Here is a 21,126-nt window from a genome sequence, read left to right on the forward strand (position 1 = left end):
ACTGAAGAGAGAGGGAGAGAGAGAGAGAGAGAGAGAAGATATATAAAGAGCATGGAAGAAAATAAGACAACTACCTCCACGACTCTCACTGTCAGCCGGCTTCACCTGGATGGGCCGAGTCATCTGGAGAAAACAATAGAGACACAGAGGTTAGTCCTGGTGTGTGGATCTGTCGTCGCCACAACAACTTAACAAGCTTCAAGTGTCAAGGCCCTCTCCCACACAAACAGCTGTTCCCCGATACTGATCAAAGTGCCATGGAGAAGGGGAGAAGGAGAGAAGGAGAGCACCAAGAGGGATGGAGTTGGGGGTGACACTCACTGCTACTCACTGGAGAAAAACAAGTCACCCTCATCTCACATTCACACAGTGGCCTGAATGATGCGCTTGTCGGGCAGGGTGTGTGTGTGTGTGTGTGTGTGTGTGTGTGTGTGTGTGTGTGTGTGTGTGTGTGTGTGTGTGTGTGTGTGTGTGTCTGAGGGAGAGAGAGGCAGGCCTAATGAAAGTGAATCCAGCCACAGGAGGGGAGAGATCAATGCAGGCCTATTGATCCAGGGCCCTTGGGCTGTGGAGAGCGTCTGGCTGGGAAGGATTCTCTGGTTAGGAGGCTCATAGTAATCCACTACAACCTGATAAGAATGGCATTGGTTGGATTAGATGCTGCTGTCATCACAGCCTTTGTGTCACGATTCCCCCCCCCCCCCCGTCTTTCTCCCTCCTCCTTTTGTCATTGTTCTTGTTCAAGCTGAACAGCCTTTGCAACTGAGTTGTTCTCCGTGCAAACTTTCTAGAACATTACCCGGAATTGCTGTGTGCTTGATAAAACTACAGCTTCTACAGTAGTTTGCGAACAAATGAAATGGGATGACGATACAAATGAACGCTTATTATCACACGAACACAAACATCCATGCAGTTAGGCAGGGACACACACAGGCAAATACATACATTTCCCACACGAAGATGGCATTCAAAAAGTTTCTAAAATGATTTACGTTCACAGAGCAGGAAACAAAAAAAGCAGATAAAAGGATGTCTGGCCCTGAATGTTTGTTCATTTAGTCCCCGTCACCCCCCCTCCTCTTCCATGTTTTAGTCCAAAGGGAACTCTCTGTAGATCCAAAACAAATTAGCTTAATAATAACACAGCAGGCAGGTTTTTAATGAAAAAGGGGCCAAGATCTGTACCGATTTGTGACAAGATTACCGAAATATGCAAAGCAATCTCCTACCCTTCACGGGCCTCTCAGCCATCTGTAACCTGGAATAAGGCTATTTTTGTATTGCTCCACAACATGACTAGTCTCCCTATTCCAAGTCGAGTCACCAGATGTCTTTTTGTTTTTTTAAAGAGTCCAACGTCAACATTTCTTTTCACTGCCATTCTTTTCCTCCACTGTATTTTTTTTACTGTCCAATTCCCGGGCCGAGTTAAAAAAGGTCAGATTTAAAGACAGGGCAGTGCCATAAAAGCGTGACTTGTTCAAGGAGAAACACCATAATGGGATTTTAAAACGTCTTAATAACATGCTGATATATGAGGGAGAGGCCTGGGCCACATTCATTAAGTGCTAAACGTATCTATTTTCACCTTGAGGAACGGAGTAACCTTCGTCACTGGAATTATTCCATAAATTTACCCATCGTAAATAATAACTAGCTGGGGTTTTGGCCCCTTGTTTCCTGGCTCGCTTACGCTAACCCTCCCACTCAGTACAAAACACTGCCTTTCCCTGTAGGGTCCCTGTGAGCCCAGGTGACCCCACGCTGCCGTGCACACCGCTTCTAACTGCAGTGCGCTCGGCTAGGTGACCGTGTGGGACACTGCTCACCGACCACCCACATGTCCAGCGCATCATGTGAGATTGAATATCTGAGAAAAAAAATATCCTCAAGACAAACTCACTGTTTACTGGTCACTTCAGCATCTTTAGAACTGCTAACTCATACGGCAAGTACAAAACCAAGATGGAGAATCTTTGTGCTTTTTGCGGTGGCATTAAAAAAAAGATTCAACAACACTGCTTTATTCCGACGTGTCACGGAAGACAATGGCACTATACTGTGTAACTTGCGGACACAGAGGTCTTTTCCACTGGGTTTGTGTGTGTGCGTTGTATCTCTAAGCCTAGCTATGGTTCAGGCAGTAACATGTTGGCTTAATGGCCCGCTTATTTGCCCAAAAGCTGTGCATTTTCCTCCAGTACATTCAGTATCGACGCCTTTCAGTTTAGTGCATTTTCTCTCTTTGTAATGGGATAAATACAAATCCTGCATGCCTAGGCATGGTTGTGAATGAGCGAAGTGCACACACTCATACGCACGCACACGTACGGACACACACAAACGCGCACCAGATGAACAGAATAGAATTGATTAACTATAGCCGTTGTCAGGGAAACTATTCATTTAGAGCAGGTTCTATAGGAGGTAGCCGTTTCCCCCTCCTTTGTGAGTGCGTGCTTGAAGCCCTCTTTACCCACTTGACAGCAAAGCAGCCGAGCAGATGGAATTGGTTAACTCTGGATCCTCAACAAATAACAACACATGTTCTAATTGGGGGGCTTTTTATTCCTCCATTCCACTCGCTAAGGACGAGAACGGGGGGATGGGGAGAGAGCGAGAGAGGCGGGGAGGGAGGGGGAGAGAGGCGGGGAGAGAGGCGGGGAGGGAGGGGGAGAGAGGGAGAGAGACGGAGAGATGCCTGCAACTCCCTGATAAGATTGCTTTGCAGTTGAGTGGCATTTCTCCAGTCCTGACTCCACCCTATTGCCTCTTCCATTCAGACACATGCTGATAGACCCCAATGCAGCGCTGCATAGTATAGACTGTATGGTATACCGAGGCTGTATAGTATAGACAGTATGGTATACCGAGGCTGTATAGTATAGACTGTATGGTATACCGAGGCTGTATAGTATAGACTGTATGGTATACCGAGGCTGCATAGTATAGACAGTATGGTATACCGAGGCTGTATAGTATAGACTGTATGGTATACCGAGGTCGTATAGTATAGACTGTATGGTATACCGAGGTCGTATAGTATAGACAGTATGGTATACCGAGGATGCATAGTATAGACAGTATGGTATACCGAGGCTGTATAGTATAGACAGTATGGTATACCGAGGCTGTATAGTATAGACTGTATGGTATACCGAGGCTGTATAGTATAGACTGTATGGTATACCGAGGTCGTATAGTATAGACTGTATGGTATACCGAGGCTGTATAGTATAGACAGTATGGTATACCGAGGCTGTATAGTATAGACTGTATGGTATACCGAGGTCGTATAGTATAGACTGTATGGTATACCGAGGTCGTATAGTATAGACAGTATGGTATACCGAGGCTGCATAGTATAGACAGTATGCTATACCGAGGCTGTATAGTATAGACTGTATGGTATACCGAGGCTGTATAGTATAGACTGTATGGTATACCGAGGTCGTATAGTATAGACTGTATGGTATACCGAGGCTGTATAGTATAGACTGTATGGTATACCGAGGCTGTATAGTATAGACTGTATGGTATACCGAGGCCGTATAGTATAGACAGTATGGTATACCGAGGCTGTATAGTATAGACAGTATGGTATACCGAGGTCGTATAGTATAGACAGTATGGTATACCGAGGCTGTATAGTATAGACAGTATGGTATACCGAGGCAGTATAGTATAGACAGTATGGTATACCGAGGCTGTATAGTATAGACAGTATGGTATACCGAGGCTGCATAGTATAGACAGTATGGTATACCGAGGCTGTATAGTATAGACTGTATGGTATACCGAGGCTGTATAGTATAGACTGTATGGTATACCGAGGCCGTATAGTATAGACAGTATGGTATACCGAGGTCGTATAGTATAGACTGTATGGTATACCGAGGCTGTATAGTATAGACTGTATGGTATACCGAGGCTGTATAGTACAGACTATATGGTATACCGAGGCTGTATAGTATAGACTGTATGGTATACCAAGATCTTATAGTATAGACTGTATGGTATACCGAGGCTGCATAGTATAGACAGTATGGTATACCGAGGCTGTATAGTATAGACAGTATGGTATACCAAGGCCGTATAGTATAGACAGTATGGTATACCGAGGCCGTATAGTATAGACAGTATGGTATACCGAGGCTGTATAGTATAGACTGTATGGTATACCGAGGCTGTATAGTACAGACTATATGGTATACCGAGGCTGTATAGTATAGACAGTATGGTATACCGAGGCTGTATAGTATAGACTGTATGGTATACCGAGGCTGTATAGTATAGACTGTATGGTATACCGAGGCTGTATAGTATAGACTGTATGGTATACCGAGGCCGTATAGTATAGACAGTATGGTATACCGAGGTCGTATAGTATAGACTGTATGGTATACCGAGGCTGTATAGTATAGACTGTATGGTATACCGAGGCTGTATAGTACACACTATATGGTATACCGAGGCTGTATAGTATAGACTGTATGGTATACCGAGATCGTATAGTATAGACTGTATGGTATACCGAGGCTGCATAGTATAGACAGTATGGTATACCGAGGCTGTATAGTATAGACAGTATGGTATACCGAGGCCGTATAGTATAGACAGTATGGTATACCGAGGCCGTATAGTATAGACAGTATGGTATACCGAGGCTGTATAGTATAGACTGTATGGTATACCGAGGCTGTATAGTACAGACTATATGGTATACCGAGGCCGTATAGTATAGACTGTATGGTATACCGAGATCGTATAGTATAGACTGTATGGTATACCGAGGCCGTATAGTATAGACAGTATGGTATACCGAGATCGTATAGTATAGACTGTATGGTATACCGAGGCCGTATAGTATAGACAGTATGGTATACCGAGGTCGTATAGTATAGACAGTATGGTATACCGAGGTCGTATAGTATAGACTGTATGGTATACCGAGGCCGTATAGTATAGACAGTATGGTATACCGAGGTCGTACAGTATAGACTGTATGGTATACCGAGGCCGTATAGTATAGACTGTATGGTATACCGAGGCTGTATAGTATAGACAGTATGGTATACCGAGGTCGTATAGTATAGACAGTATGGTATACCGAGATCGTATAGTATAGACTGTATGGTATACCGAGGCCGTATAGTATAGACAGTATGGTATACCGAGGTCGTATAGTATAGACTGTATGGTATACCGAGGCCGTATAGTATAGACAGTATGGTATACCGAGGTTGTATAGTAAAGACTGTATGGTATACCGAGGCTGTATAGTATAGACTGTATGGTATACCGAGGCTGTATAGTATAGACAGTATGGTATACCGAGGCTGTATAGTATAGACTGTATGGTATACCGGGGTCGTATAGTATAGACTGTATGGTATACCGAGGCTGTATAGTATAGACTGTATGGTATACCGAGGCTGTATAGTATAGACTGTATGGTATACCGAGGCTGTATAGTATAGACAGTATGGTATACCGAGGCTGTATAGTATAGACAGTATGGTATACCGAGGCTGTATAGTATAGACTGTATGGTATACCGAGATCGTATAGTATAGACTGTATGGTATACCGAGGCCGTATAGTATAGACAGTATGGTATACCGAGGCTGTATAGTATAGACTGTATGGTATACCGAAGCTGTATAGTATAGACTGTATGGTATACCGAGGCCGTATAGTATAGACAGTATGGTATACCGAGGTCGTATAGTATAGACAGTATGGTATACCGAAGCCGTATAGTATAGACAGTATGGTATACCGAGGTTGTATAGTATAGACAGTATGGTATACCGAGGCTGTATAGTATAGACTGTATGGTATACCGAGGCTGTATAGTATAGACTGTATGGTATACCGAGGCTGTATAGTACAGACTATATGGTATACCGAGGCTGTATAGTATAGACTGTATGGTATACCGAGGTCGTATAGTATAGACAGTATGGTATACCGAGGCTATATAGTATAGACTGTATGGTATACCGAGGCTGTATAGTATAGACTATATGGTATACCGAGGCTGTATAGTATAGACAGTATGGTATACCGAGGCTGTATAGTATAGACAGTATGGTATACCGAGGTCGTATAGTATAGACTGTATGGTATACCGAGGCTGTATAGTACAGACTATATGGTATACCGAGGCTGGTTAGTATAGACTGTATGGTATACCGAGGCCGTATAGTATAGACAGTATGGTATACCGAGGCCGTATAGTATAGACTGTATGGTATACCGAGGCCGTATAGTACAGACAGAGTTACTCTCTGTGGCTACGCTGGTACTCCTGGGGTGGCTAATCTATTGTTTTGCCTTTGATCGCATATCAATTTGAAATGGCTCTGACAACGACAAGGTTGCTTACATGTTAAACTGATATTGTCTGTGAAATCTATCATTCACAAGGAAATGAATGCCGCCCCAATCCCTCCGTTCTTTGTTTTGAGGCTTTATTGTTCCTGACTTTGTGAGAATATTACCTTTTTGAGTGGTGTTTTTGCACCTACAGTTAAACACTAGAAACAAGCTTTTATATCTATAAAGTCACAGTCAGCATTGGAACAAATGAACAATGAAAATAATGAAACTTCATTCGTTCCAATGGTCCTGGTTGGTGTTGTTTTTAATGCAAAATCACATCAAATTATTACAACCCACTTTGCTGTACGGTACAGGCACAGGAAACGCTTTTACAGCAGGAAGGAAAGCCAACGTTACTCTTGTAGAAAACTGACAATCACCCTTGACTGCATTGTGTGTGAAAGTTTGATTTCCTTCCCAGTGGTTTGGGCTGCTCCGCGTTTCCCCTCTCTCCCCACATACACACACCTGTTGTGCTCTCAATGCTTTTTACAAATCCATACTGTAGATCCATACGCTTTTACGTAACTACCTGGTTTGTCCAGTTAAGCCTCCAGTCAGTTCAATGAAGAGCATCAGCAGAGACCAGCCAACGCTGCAGAGAGAGCTGCAGAGAGAGCTGCAGAGAGAGCTGAGATCCAGGGGCCTCGGCAAGATCAGTGGGCTCTGTGTGGGTGTACCAGACCTCTGACGGCCTGCCTCACTGCTGGAGGTTCCCATCCTCCGCTAAAACACACCCACCACATCCCACAATGCCGTAGTATCATTCTAATGTTGTTATTCAACCTGCATTTAATCAGGAAGTCCCATTGAGGTTATAATGATGTGTTTTCCTAAGGAAGCAAGACTGTTGCAGGAGCCATGGTTATATTAGGACAGCAAACAGGCTCTGACTGCTGTCATAATGAATATTCCCAATTATTGATCTGAACATGTGATGAGTGGTGATACTGAACCCCAGCCCTGATCGTACGTCTACCACAGACAGAGAAACAGAGAGAGCTCAACAGAGAGAGACAGAAATGGAGAGAAACAGAGAGAGAAACAGAGGGCTCAACAGAGAGAGACAGAAACGGAGAGAGAGAGAGAGAGATAGAAACTGACAGAATAGTGAGAGATAAACAGAGAGAGAAACAGAGAGAGAAACAGAGAGAGAAACAGAGAGAAACAGAAACTGACAGAATAGTGAGAGAGAAACAGAGAGAAACAGAGAGAAACAGAGAGAGAAACAGAGAGAGTCAGGGTTGTGGGGGCATACAGAGAGAAACAGAGAGAAACAGAGAGAAACAGAGAGAGAGTCAGGGTTGTGGGGGCATACAGAGTCTCGTTATTTCTCTTCCTCTGGTTGTGGCATATTTAGATGTGATTTTACAGGGAGCTCATTTGTTTACAGGGTCGACAGAGAACGAACAGCAGGCAGCAAAGCAAGAGAAATGAGAGATGGAGATGAGGAGAAAGCTGTCGCTGTGTGTGTGTGTGTGTGTGTGTGCCTGCGCGTGCGCGAGTTCGTTCGTGCGTACGCCCGTGCCTGCCTGCGTGTGTGTGTTGTCTCTGTGAGCAACTGTCAGTGTGTGTACGCGTACATGTGTGAAAATGTGCTTCTAGCCCCAGTGTGGAAGTCCTGATAAGAGCCTTAGTGCTTGGGCGATGGCAGCAGCCTAAGCCCCGGGATTTTGATCACAGCCAAGCCAACAGGAGCCTGGAGCTAAGGGTGAGACAGGCTGGAGGCTCCAAGGGCCATGGCCTCAAACATTCCCGCAGCTTTGCCATGGGAGGAGGAGTATGACAATGATGATCATAGTCCAGGATACCTGGAGACAGAAGACCACGCTGACACTAGGGCAGTCCTGATGGGCTCTGTTCTGGTGGATGGGTATTACAGCTCTTCCCTATAGCTCCGTCCTCTATAAAACAGGCTTAGCCTGCCTATCTCTCCGTGTAGACACACATACACACTCCGCAATGACCGTTCTCTCTCGCTGGTTTGCATCATCCTCTGCACGGCTACTCTAGCCTCTCTCTGATCGGGCCCCGTTGGACCTGATGCCATCCCATGTTTACATGTAATCGCTACATCTACAGAAGCGCATCCGAATGGGCTCTTCACCCGCTAATAGCAGCAGCAGCTGAAGTGTTTGGCTTCTTTCTCCCTCCCTGTAAAACGCAGTCGGTCGGCAGCTGTAGACCAGCCCTCATTAGGGCCAACCATGTCTCTTCATTTTCAGCACCCATCAACTTTTCATGAAGGTGAATGTCACAAATCAGGCCTCCATCTTCCAAACGGCTTCGGAGACTTCAACTGGGCTTTTTCTGGGGTTTTGAAGTGCACAAATCAATCTCAACTTGGCCGTGCTAGAGTGTGCCGTGAGTGTCAGTATAGCTAGTGTCTTATAGTGGTTGTGTAGTGGACTAGTGTGGGTTTGGTGACAGAGACACTGTCCAATCATGACGGGTAGTAGATATGGGGATTGAGCTAATGCTTAAATCCAGTCATGCTGAGCCTTCAGTCACTAGGACATCCAAGAGAGATAAAGAGAAACAGAGAGAGGAGGGAGAGCGAGAGAGAGAGAGAGGGGGGAGCGAAGCAGGGAGGGAGAGAGGGCAGAGAAGGAGAAAGAGAAAAAGAGAGCGAACGGGAGGGCAGAGAAGGAACGATTCAGTATTTGTAATTCGTACTCCCCTCCCTGACTTCAGAGCCACACTTGGTTATCAGGGGAAGGGCATCACTCCCAGACATCTTTGGCACCGCTGCTTTTCAACTCCAACCGCTATTGACATGGTGTGTTACAGTAATGTGTGGAGCTGTGGGAGTCTCATTGTTAATCTGTGTCAACAAATGCTGGAGCAGCAGCCTCTCTCTCTCTCTCTCTCTCTCTCTCTCTCTCTCTCTCTCTCTCTCTCTCTCTCTCTCTCTCTCTCTCTCTCTCTCCCTCCCTCCCTCCCTCCCTCCCTCCCACCATTTGCCCACCTATCTAATGAATCTTATCTGTCTCACCATACTGTTGCTTAAGCTTCTGATGGTCTCTCTGTGTGTTTGATGTGCATTCTGCTCTTGTGTGCATTTTGAGGAATTGTCGTTTGGCGATTAAGATCGTGACGAGGAACCAAACAGGGTGGCTTTAGCGTGGCGCCCACCGTGCCAATCCCAGAATGCCTTCCTTCGACCCAGCGAGGGGCAGCTAGTGGCAACAGGAAGTGAAGCGGATCAGGAAATGGCAGATCAACTGGACTTATCTCCTACGTGATGGATTTAATGGATGTGGAAACTAAAGCTTTCATGCTTAAAAATGTCATGTTTTTAATAGGATGTTAGGATGTACTTTCGGCTCGTTTGATATCTGCTTTAGATGTTATGGTCTGGTCGACAACCGTGTGAGAATTCCCACTGTGGTAATATGTCAGCATACAGTACACATGCACAGGAACATGTGTACACACACACACACACACACACACACACACACACACACACACACACACACACACACACACACACACACACACACACACACACACACACACACACACACACATCCATGCAGGTGTGTGTTTCCTTTGCCCTCCCTGTGTGATGAGTAGGGGATGTTCCCACTGCTGTCACTGCAAGTGCAGGATTGTGACAGATTACAGGACGCTGCTTTGGCCAATAGGTAGCCAGAAATGTTTCCTGGCCGCTGACCCATAATTCCAGGCGTACCTATGCCGAGTTGACGGTTCTTTAATGGTTTACAGACCTCCAGTAAGCCTACACCTCCAGAGCACTATGATAGCCTATTAGCAATTCACCAGCGCTTGCACTTTTCTGCCCCCCCTCCCACCCCCACTCCCATCCTCCTAGGGGGATGACAACAGCAGTACACATTGGTGGAGGGAAAGAAGGAGGAGGAGGAGGAAGAAGAGAAGAGAGATAGAGGCAGCCAGGCATGTTTCTTGCCTGGGAGGGGGACCCAAACAAGTGTCAGTTTGAGACAGAGAGAGAAGAGGGAAGGGAAGATAGACAGACAGAGAAGAGGGAAGGGAAGATAGACAGACAGAGAAGAGGGAAGGGGAGATAGACAGACAGAGAAGAGGGAAGGGGAGATAGACAGACAGAGAAGAGGGAAGGGGAGATAGACAGACAGAGAAGAGGGAAGGGGAGATAGACAGACAGACAGAGAAGAGGGAAGGGGAGATAGACAGACAGACAGAGAAGAGGGAAGGGGAGATAGACAGACAGACAGAGAAGAGGGAAGGGGAGATAGACAGACAGAGAAGAGGGAAGGGGAGATAGACAGACAGACAGAGAAGAGGGAAGGGGAGATAGACAGACAGAGAAGAGGGAAGGGGAGATAGACAGACAGAGAAGAGGGAAGGGGAGATAGACAGACAGACAGACAGAGAAGAGGGAAGGGGAGATAGACAGACAGAGAAGAGGGAAGAGGGAAGGGGAGATAGACAGACAGACAGACAGAGAAGAGGGAAGGGGAGATAGACAGACAGACAGAGAAGAGGGAAGGGGAGATAGACAGACAGACAGAGAAGAGGGAAGGGGAGATAGACAGACAGAGAAGAGGGAAGGGGAGATAGACAGACAGACAGAGAAGAGGGAAGGGGAGATAGACAGACAGAGAAGAGGGAAGGGGAGATAGACAGACAGAGAAGAGGGAAGGGGAGATAGACAGACAGAGAAGAGGGAAGGGAAGATAGACAGACAGAGAAGAGGGAAGGGGAGATAGACAGACAGAGAAGAGGGAAGGGGAGATAGACAGACAGACAGAGAAGAGGGAAGGGGAGATAGACAGAGAGAGAAGAGGGAAGGGGAGATAGACAGACAGAGAAGAGGGAAGGGGAGATAGACAGACAGAGAAGAGGGAAGGGGAGATAGACAGAGAGAGAAAAGGGAAGGGGAGATAGACAGACAGACAGAGAAGAGGGAAGGGGAGATAGACAGACAGACAGAGAAGAGGGAAGGGAAGATAGACAGGGAAGAGGGAAGAGGGAAGGGGAGATAGACAGACAGACAGACAGACAGACAGACAGACAGACAGACAGACAGACAGACAGACAGACAGACAGACAGACAGACAGACAGACAGACAGACAGACAGACAGAGAAAAGGGAAGGGAAGATAGACAGACAGACAGAGAAGAGGGAAGGGGAGATAGACAGACAGACAGACAGACAGACAGACAGACAGACAGACAGACAGAGAAAAGGGAAGGGAAGATAGACAGACAGACAGAGAAGAGGGAAGGGGAGATAGACAGACAGACAGACAGACAGACAGACAGACAGACAGACAGACAGACAGACAGACAGACAGACAGACAGACAGACAGACAGACAGACAGAGAAAAGGGAAGGGAAGATAGACAGACAGACAGAGAAGAGGGAAGGGGAGATAGACAGACAGACAGAGAAGAGGGAAGGGGAGATAGACAGACAGAGAAGAGGGAAGGGGAGATAGACAGACAGAGAAGAGGGAAGGGGAGATAGACAGACAGAGAAGAGGGAAGGGGAGATAGACAGACAGACAGAGAAGAGGGAAGGGGAGATAGACAGACAGACAGAGAAGAGGGAAGGGGAGATAGACAGAGAGGGAAGAGGGAAGGGGAGATAGACAGACAGAGAAGAGGGAAGGGGAGATAGACAGACAGAGAAGAGGGAAGGGGAGATAGACAGACAGAGAAGAGGGAAGGGAAGATAGACAGACAGAGAAGAGGGAAGGGGAGATAGACAGACAGAGAAGAGGGAAGGGGAGATAGACAGACAGACAGAGAAGAGGGAAGGGGAGATAGACAGAGAGAGAAGAGGGAAGGGGAGATAGACAGACAGAGAAGAGGGAAGGGGAGATAGACAGACAGAGAAGAGGGAAGGGGAGATAGACAGAGAGAGAAAAGGGAAGGGGAGATAGACAGACAGACAGAGAAGAGGGAAGGGGAGATAGACAGACAGACAGAGAAGAGGGAAGGGAAGATAGACAGGGAAGAGGGAAGAGGGAAGGGGAGATAGACAGACAGAGAAGAGGGAAGGGGAGACAGACAGACAGACAGACAGACAGACAGACAGACAGACAGACAGACAGACAGACAGACAGACAGACAGACAGAGAAAAGGGAAGGGAAGATAGACAGACAGACAGAGAAGAGGGAAGGGGAGATAGACAGACAGACAGACAGACAGACAGACAGACAGACAGACAGACAGACAGACAGACAGACAGAGAAAAGGGAAGGGAAGATAGACAGACAGACAGAGAAGAGGGAAGGGGAGATAGACAGACAGACAGACAGACAGACAGACAGACAGACAGACAGACAGACAGACAGACAGAGAAAAGGGAAGGGAAGATAGACAGACAGACAGAGAAGAGGGAAGGGGAGATAGACAGACAGACAGAGAAGAGGGAAGGGGAGATAGACAGACAGAGAAGAGGGAAGGGGAGATAGACAGACAGAGAAGAGGGAAGGGGAGATAGACAGACAGAGAAGAGGGAAGGGGAGATAGACAGACAGACAGAGAAGAGGGAAGGGGAGATAGACAGACAGACAGAGAAGAGGGAAGGGGAGATAGACAGAGAGGGAAGAGGGAAGGGGAGATAGACAGACAGAGAAGAGGGAAGGGGAGATAGACAGACAGAGAAGAGGGAAGGGGAGATAGACAGACAGAGAAGAGGGAAGGGGAGATAGACAGACAGACAGACAGACAGACAGACAGACAGACAGACAGACAGACAGACAGACAGAGAAGAGGGAAGGGGAGATAGACAGACAGAGAAGAGGGAAGGGGAGATAGACAGACAGACAGAGAAGAGGGAAGGGGAGATAGACAGACAGACAGAGAAGAGGGAAGGGGAGATAGACAGACAGAGAAGAGGGAAGGGGAGATAGACAGACAGAGAAGAGGGAAGGGGAGATAGACAGACAGAGAAGAGGGAAGGGGAGATAGACAGACAGAGAAGAGGGAAGGGGAGATAGACAGACAGAGAAGCGGGAAGGGGAGATAGACAGACAGACAGACAGACAGACAGACAGACAGACAGACAGACAGACAGACAGACAGACAGACAGACAGACAGACAGACAGACAGACAGACAGACAGACAGAGAAGAGGGAAGGGGAGATAGACAGAGAGAGAAGAGGGAAGGGAGATAGACAGAGAGGGAAGAGGGAAGGGGAGATAGACAGACAGACAGACAGACAGACAGAGAAGAGGGAAGGGGAGATAGACAGAGAGAGAAGAGGGAAGGGAAGATAGACAGACAGACAGAGAAGAGGGAAGGGGAGATAGACAGACAGACAGACAGAGAAGAGGGAAGGGGAGATAGACAGACAGAGAAGAGGGAAGGGGAGATAGACAGACAGAGAAGAGGGAAGGGGAGATAGACAGACAGAGAAGAGGGAAGGGAAGATAGACAGAGAGAGAAGAGGGAAGAGAAGATAGACAGACAGAGAAGAGGGAAGGGGAGATAGACAGACAGAGAAGAGGGAAGGGGAGATAGACAGACAGAGAAGAGGGAAGAGAAGATAGACAGACAGAGAAGAGGGAAGGGGAGATAGACAGACAGAGAAGAGGGAAGGGGAGATAGACAGACAGACAGAGAAGAGGGAAGGGGAGATAGACAGAGAAGAGGGAAGGGGAGATAGACAGACAGAGAAGAGGGAAGGGGAGATAGACAGACAGACAGAGAAGAGGGAAGGGGAGATAGACAGAGAAGAGGGAAGGGGAGATAGACAGAGAAGAGGGAAGGGGAGATAGACAGAGAAGAGGGAAGGGGAGATAGACAGAGAAGAGGGAAGGGGAGATAGACAGAGAAGAGGGAAGGGGAGATAGACAGAGAGGGAAGGGGAGATAGACAGAGAGCACATATTTTCCTCAGATTACACAGATCCACAAAGAATTAGAAAACAAACCCAATTTTGATAAACTCCCATATCTACTGGGTGAAATACCACAGTGTGCCATCACAGCAGCAAGATTTGTGACCTGTTGCCACAAGTAAAGGGCAACCAGTGAAGAACAAACACCATTGTAAATACAACCCATATTTATGCTTATTTATTTTCCCTTGTGTACTTTAACCATTTGTACATTGTTACAACACTGTATATATACATAATATGACATTTGTCATGACATTTGTCACTTGCTTTGGCAATGTTAACACGTTTCCCATGCCAATAAAGCCCCTTGAATTTAATTGAATTGAGAAGAGGCAAGGGAAGATAGACAGAGAGACAGACAGACAGAGAAGAGGGAAGGGGAGACAGACAGACAGACAGACAGACAGACAGACAGACAGACAGACAGACAGACAGACAGACAGACAGACAGACAGACAGACATAGAGAGAAGAGGGAAGGGGAGACAGACAGACAGACAGACAGACAGACAGACAGACAGACAGACAGACAGACAGACAGACAGACAGACAGACAGACAGACAGAGAAGAGGGAAGGGGAGACAGACAGACAGACAGACAGACAGACAGACAGACAGACAGACAGACAGACAGACAGACAGACAGACAGACAGACAAGAGGGAAGGGGAGACAGACAGACAGACAGACAGACAGACAGACAGACAGACAGACAGACAGACAGACAGACAGACAGACAGACAGACAGACAGACAGACAGACAGAGAAGAGTGAAGGGGAGATAGATAGACAGAGAAGAGGGAAGGGGAGATAGACAGGAGACAGGGAGTGATAGAAAAAGAGAGAGTGAGAGAAACCTGAGCCTCAGAACTGTACCCAGCCAGACCCATCTGTCCATCTGCACATCGAAGCGTTCCCAGAATGATAATGCTCTCTCTCTCTCTGACCACTCTCTGATCTCCGTCCATCAGCAGTCTGGGCTGCCACGATCTGACTCTCTCCACTACCCCTCTAACACACTAACTACCCCTCTCTTTGTGGCTCACCACTGTCCTCAGATCAGTCACTGGCCTGGAGGTAGTCCTCTACCACAGCAGTCATTAGCCCAGCACATCTGCCATAGCAGCACGGATGAACTGCACTGATCTGTCTAACTGTTGCTCGGACCACTTATTAATGATGGCAGGGCATGAAGCGTTTGTGTCCTGGAGTGACTTGATGGCCAGTGGGCTCTCGGGGGGAGAGAGAGAGAGAGAGAGAGAGAGAGAGAGAGAGAGAGAGAGAGAGAGAGAGAGAGAGTGTGTGTGTGTGTGGATGGGTGGGTGGAGGGTGTGTGTGTGCACACATAGATGTGTGCGCGTGTATGTGCTTGCTCATATGTGTACACTATGTGTGTGTGTGCTGTGTCCAAGGGGGTTGTGAGAGGGCGCCAGGGCTCAGAGGAGCAACACAGGGCCAGCCTGCTCTGTCCATCTGCTCTGATCTCCATTCCCAGCATATCAATACCCCACGTCACACGCCACACTGTCACCTGCTGTCTCCTCTCCTCCAGCACCATCAGTCTCCCTCCTCTCCAAACCTGCTAGCTCTAAAACCCACTTATGTTCCATTCTGACACTTGGGGGAAAGAAATCCCTGCTTGTTTATAAGCGGTTTATCTCAACAGAAAACAAGCAGGATGGGCCTGTCTTCAAGCTCTTTCCTCGGTTTTCCTCTCCTCCGCTCGTTTCTCCTTTCCTTTCCTGTCCAATCCGGCCCTCTCCACTCCTCTCTTCTCAACCCTCAGCAGAAAAGAAAGAGACAAACTCTGGCCAGAACAGTCACTGTCAAGTTTCAACCTTGAACTGGCAGGCACCTGCAGCCAAGACATCAGCACATCAGGCGACCTCTCTGCATTTCCCCAACCTGCAGAAAACAACTAAGTGAGAACAAGAGGCACTGGAGCAGAAAACACATTGGAAGTGTCTCTCCCATTTTCTGAATTTGTTTAGCATGCAAAGGTTTTGGGGCGGTGCATTTTTTTTTTGGAGAGGGCTGTGTGTGTTGTTTGTATGCGGAGGGGTTTGAAGGGATGGGGTGTGCGGGGTGTGGGAGGATAATGCTGGGGGCTGTGAGGGGGTTTCGGGGTGGGTGGGTCTGAGTCACTCCTGCCTGATGCTCACGCTGCAGAGAGAGAGAGTGACTCAAAGCAGGGGGAAAGGGAGGGATGGGGGACAGCCCCTCTCTCCCCGATCGCACCCACGTACACAGAAACAGCGTGTGTGTGTGTGTGTGTTTGCGTGCATGCATGTTAAGGGGGGCGTCTCCATCCCCTCAGCCGCCACTCTCTCCTCTCTTCCACCATCTCGTCTCTTTCTCTGCTGACAGCCTCTGACCTCACCTGCTCCCAACACCTCTTGCCACCAAAATACATTTGTACGCACGCATTTATTCATGAGTGAGTATTCATTTGATGTGTTTCATAGTCTACGTTGACGTACGGCCAGCATATGGGAAAAACACTCTCCTGTCTGCTCTGCATTTTCCCTGAACTCCCACCTTGTGACACTGCTCACAAAGCCCCTCCCCCTCCCTCCGCTTTATCATTTATTCATGCTAATGAAGTCCATATAGAGCCATCCATTTAGGAGAGGGCTGAGGGTTTTACTGCACCGTAGCATGTTTTAAAGGGATACGAGCCCTCCTCCTCCTCCCTCTCTTCCTCCGTGACCCGGGAGCTAAGGCTGCGTGTTGTTGCCCTCATTTCGAGGGTCAGTGTTGTTTTCCTGGGTTGTGTGAGGACAGCTCAGGGGAGAGCTAATGGTCTGTCCACACACTACTCTCAGCTTCTAAACACTATTTCCAAACTGCAAATACCAAGAGGCCATGTCACAGAGATGCCCATTACGCTGCACTCTATATTACAAAGCCTGATCCTTCTGCTTCTGCCCACTGGTTGACTGGGCCTGTGCTGGATACATAGGGTATACTTCTCTGTAGGAAGATGCCACAGCAGTGTGTGTGTGTGGGGGGGGGACGACGACAATGAAAGTGGTTTAGCCTCATAGTTCATCTTCATCTGTGGCCCTGTCCCGAACACCCAGTTCATGAAATAAGTCCTGCTGAAAATCAATGGCGGCCCAAGCCTTGTAAAGGTCACCCATTCAGCACAGGTGGCCTTTGTGGACTACTAAAGACAACCTTGTACTGTGCAGTACTACTAAGTAGAATTAATGGGCAGATCGATTATTCCACGCAGCAACTTAAATTGAACTAAGCAGGGAATAATTTTAAGGCAGGAACTGTACCATGACATGAAATGAGACGCATAGCCAAGCCCAGAACACATTTAGAGACCATAAAGTAAAGGCTGCGAAATAAGACATTTTTAAATACAGGCCCTCTCTCCCTCTTTCTCTCCCCCTTTCTCTCACCTGTACCCTTCTGAGAGAGCTCGCTGTGTTCACCAAGAGCCTGAATCCACCCAGAGCTTGGACCAAAGATCAGTTAGAATCTCTCTCGTTTCCTTTCTCCTTGTCACCCCAGGTCCCTCATTCTTCGCCTATTTTAAAACTTTGTTTAAAACAAAATCAATACAGAACCAGGGGAGACAAATCAACATGTGGCCCGGCTGCAGGGAAGCAGGCCCGACATGCTCCCATCCCTGGTCACATCCTCTACTCTACGCCGGCTCCCTGACGTGGGAGAGGGATGGAGGGGTGAAAGAATGGAGGGAGGGGGGATGGCATGGACAATTCTGCAACCAATGAGTGGTGTGGCGAATCGGAGCCCTCATTTCTAATGTATATCATGGATTCGTGAGAGATTTTCCTCTATATAAAAATGGAACACCAGGAAGTGTCTCCGTGGCAGTGCCTGGAATTGCCCGTGGGGGCAATTTCAATATCCCATACTGTTTGTACTTTCATACTGTTATTTAACATATAGCCCATGTTCCTAAGTGTTGCTCCTCACTGTGTGAGTCGAAAAGGATTAAAAGCTCCATGACTATATGTAAACACATTTTATTCAAGATTATTCAAATCACACTGCAGTACAGGAAGATGGCGCCGACAGACATGGCAGCTCTGCTTCTAGCGCCTAAGCAACTTTGCACAAGCCCTTCGCTACAGTACACCCGCAATACCATCTGCTAAACATTTGATTTGCTAGTGTTGGTGGATAACCTCTCGCTGGAGAATGGAGAGAAATGATTTTCCTTTTCATCCTTGAAATCAGTAAATCGGTGCTTTCTGGGTTGAAGATGAGAAGAGATGCAAGGTTGTGAAACAGAGACAGGCTTCTAATCGAATCAATATTCTAGTAACACTTTACATGAGGTACAAAGGATATAAAGGATACCGTAATGTAAAGTGTTACCAGAATATTCCTATGTATTGCAATACTGTGTATAATCTTCCATCACCTTTCCCTGCCTTCCATCCACGTGTAAACAGGCTGGACAGCCAGCGTAGGCATCGCGTTATGAGGAGAAATGAAATAAAGAAACATAACAAGTGGCTACTTAACCACAGTCTGTCTCATTGAAACCTGATGAGGCCCGCCGTCTCGGCAAACTTTAACAAACGCTAAGTGACACGCTTAAGTGGGTTCAGGTTGCATCCGGGTAATTCAGTAAAAATACAAATGAGGCCGGCTGTGAAAACCAATCACTATCCCCTGATTCAAACCAGGACGCCGTTCGCCGGCCACCTTCCTCCACTCCTCTCATCTCCTCTCCTCCATCGATTGGTCTCTGATTGAGCTTGAGCATAAACAGTCTTATGGACGGACGACATTGATCTCCCTCATTGGGAATCGATAACAAATAACCCCACTGTTCACTGGCAATTATGGCCCCTGTCCACCAGGCCTAGCCTCTTTATTTGGGGCCCGTTGTAATGGGTGACCTTCAGATCCTCTACCTGTTCCTTTCCCTTCCCCCCCAGGTAGAGTTTAAGCCCAGGGTCTGGGGACTTTTTGGGGTTCAGATGGAGCCCTGTGGGAGACGATGGTGGGGGAACAGAAGCATCTCCCATGACAGATCAATCATGGCCTCACCACAGGGCAACGGGCCAGCGCTCGGCTGCTAATAGAATCCCAATGTCACAGATGACATTAGCCACTGGATCTGCTAGCTGTTAGCCCCAAGGTGGAGATGATGCCCCAGGTTAAGTCACGCCACCTCTCTCCCCATTGACCTAGCAGGAGCAGGACAGACAGCTGCCATCTTGTCATTCAGAACTACTAATCTCTATGGGGTAAGGGGTAATACTCTCTCTCTGTCTCTGTCTCTCTCCCTCCCTGTCTCCATCCCTTCTTCCATCCCCCTCTTTCAAGAAGAAGCGGCAGCAATTTCAGAGCTTTCATTAACCTTCCAACTCGGAGCGAGAGGAGCTAGTGTGCGAGGCGATGATTCATAGGACAGATTATGTCCCATGTTCCCTCACGGACAGTTGTTCCTATACTGAAGCGGGAGGGGAGAGGGGGAGGTAGGACAGGAGAGAGGGATGAGTTGTGTGGGAATCTTGGTCACTAGAAGAGACAGAATTCAGAGGGTCTTAAAAGCTCCTGATGAAGATGAAGAGGATGTACCTCCTGATGAAGATGAAGAGGATTTTAGCTCCTGATGAAGATGAAGAGGATTTAGCTCCTGATGAAGATGAAGAGGATGTACCTCCTGATAAAGATGAAGAGGATGTACCTCCTGATAAAGATGAAGAGGATGTAATTCCTGGTAAAGATGAAGAGGATTTAGCTCCTGATGAAGATGAAGAGGATGTACCTCCTGATAAAGATGAAGAGGATGTACCTCCCGATAAAGATGAAGAGGATGTACCTCCCGGTGAAGATGAAGAGGATGTACCTCCTGATGAAGATGAAGAGGATTTAGCTCCTGATAAAGATGAAGAGGATTTAGCTCCTGATGAAGATAAAGAGGATGTACCTCCTGATAAAGATGAAGAGGATGTACCTCCTGATAAAGATGAAGTGGATGTACCTCCCGATAAAGATGAAGAGGATGTACCTCCCGGTGAAGATGAAGAGGATGTACCTCCTGATGAAGAGGAAGAGGATGTACCTCCTGATAAAGATGAAGAGGATGTACCTCCTGATGACGATGAAGAGGATGTAATTCCTGATAAAGATGAAGAGGATGGTCCTCCTAATAAAGATGAAGAGGATGTACCTCCTGATGAAGAGGATGTAACTCCTGATGAAGAGGATGTACCTCCTGATGAAGATGAAGAGGATATACCTCCTGATGAAGATGAAGAGGATGTAACTCCTGATGACGATGAAGAGGATGTAACTCCTGGTGAAGAGGATGTAACTCCTGATCAAGATGAAGAGGATGTACCTCCTGATGAAGATGAAGAGGATGTACTTCCTGATGAAGATGAAGAGGATATACCTCCTGATAAAGATGAAGAGGATTTAGCTCCTGATGAAGATGAAGAGCATTTAGCTCCTGATAAAGGTGAAGAGGATTTAGCTCCTTATGAAGAGGATTTAGCTCCTGATGAAGAGAATTTAGCTCCTGATGAAGAGGTTTTAGCTCCTGATGAAGAGGATTTAGCTCCTGATGAAGAGGATTTAGCTCCTGATGAAGAGGATTTAGCTCCTGATGAAGAGAATTTAGCTCCTGCATATGAGCTCCTATATAGTCTCTACTAAGTTAATAGTATATATTTGCCATGTGAAAGTGTAGAGTCAGATACAGCCTTTTAACTACAGTATAACACATTCCCACTACGTTCGCTGGTGTCTTAATGTCGTTTATTTGCATTGTGCTACTTGTATTACAGACTACCTATTAAATCATGAAGCCATACATCTAGTAGTGGTATTTCCATGTATCTGAAATAGATCACACTCCCTCTCCCCCCTCTAA

General features: G+C 47.1%; 1 protein-coding gene across 11 annotated transcripts in view; it reads right to left on the bottom strand.

Moving 5' to 3' along the window:
* The window catches only part of LOC115158238 (CUGBP Elav-like family member 5), a 268,535-nt gene that overhangs the window by 114,850 nt on the left and 132,559 nt on the right, over positions 1-21,126 (bottom strand). For all 11 annotated transcript variants that reach the window (XM_029706940.1, XM_029706938.1, XM_029706936.1 and 8 more), the window contains exon 3: positions 75-123. In XM_029706940.1, coding sequence (XP_029562800.1) covers positions 75-123 — 49 coding nt within the window. The remainder of the gene's footprint in view (positions 1-74; positions 124-21,126) is intronic.

The sequence above is a fragment of the Salmo trutta genome, chromosome 22 (assembly GCF_901001165.1).
Source record: "Salmo trutta chromosome 22, fSalTru1.1, whole genome shotgun sequence".
In the NCBI taxonomy this organism is placed as follows: Eukaryota; Metazoa; Chordata; class Actinopteri; order Salmoniformes; family Salmonidae; genus Salmo; species Salmo trutta.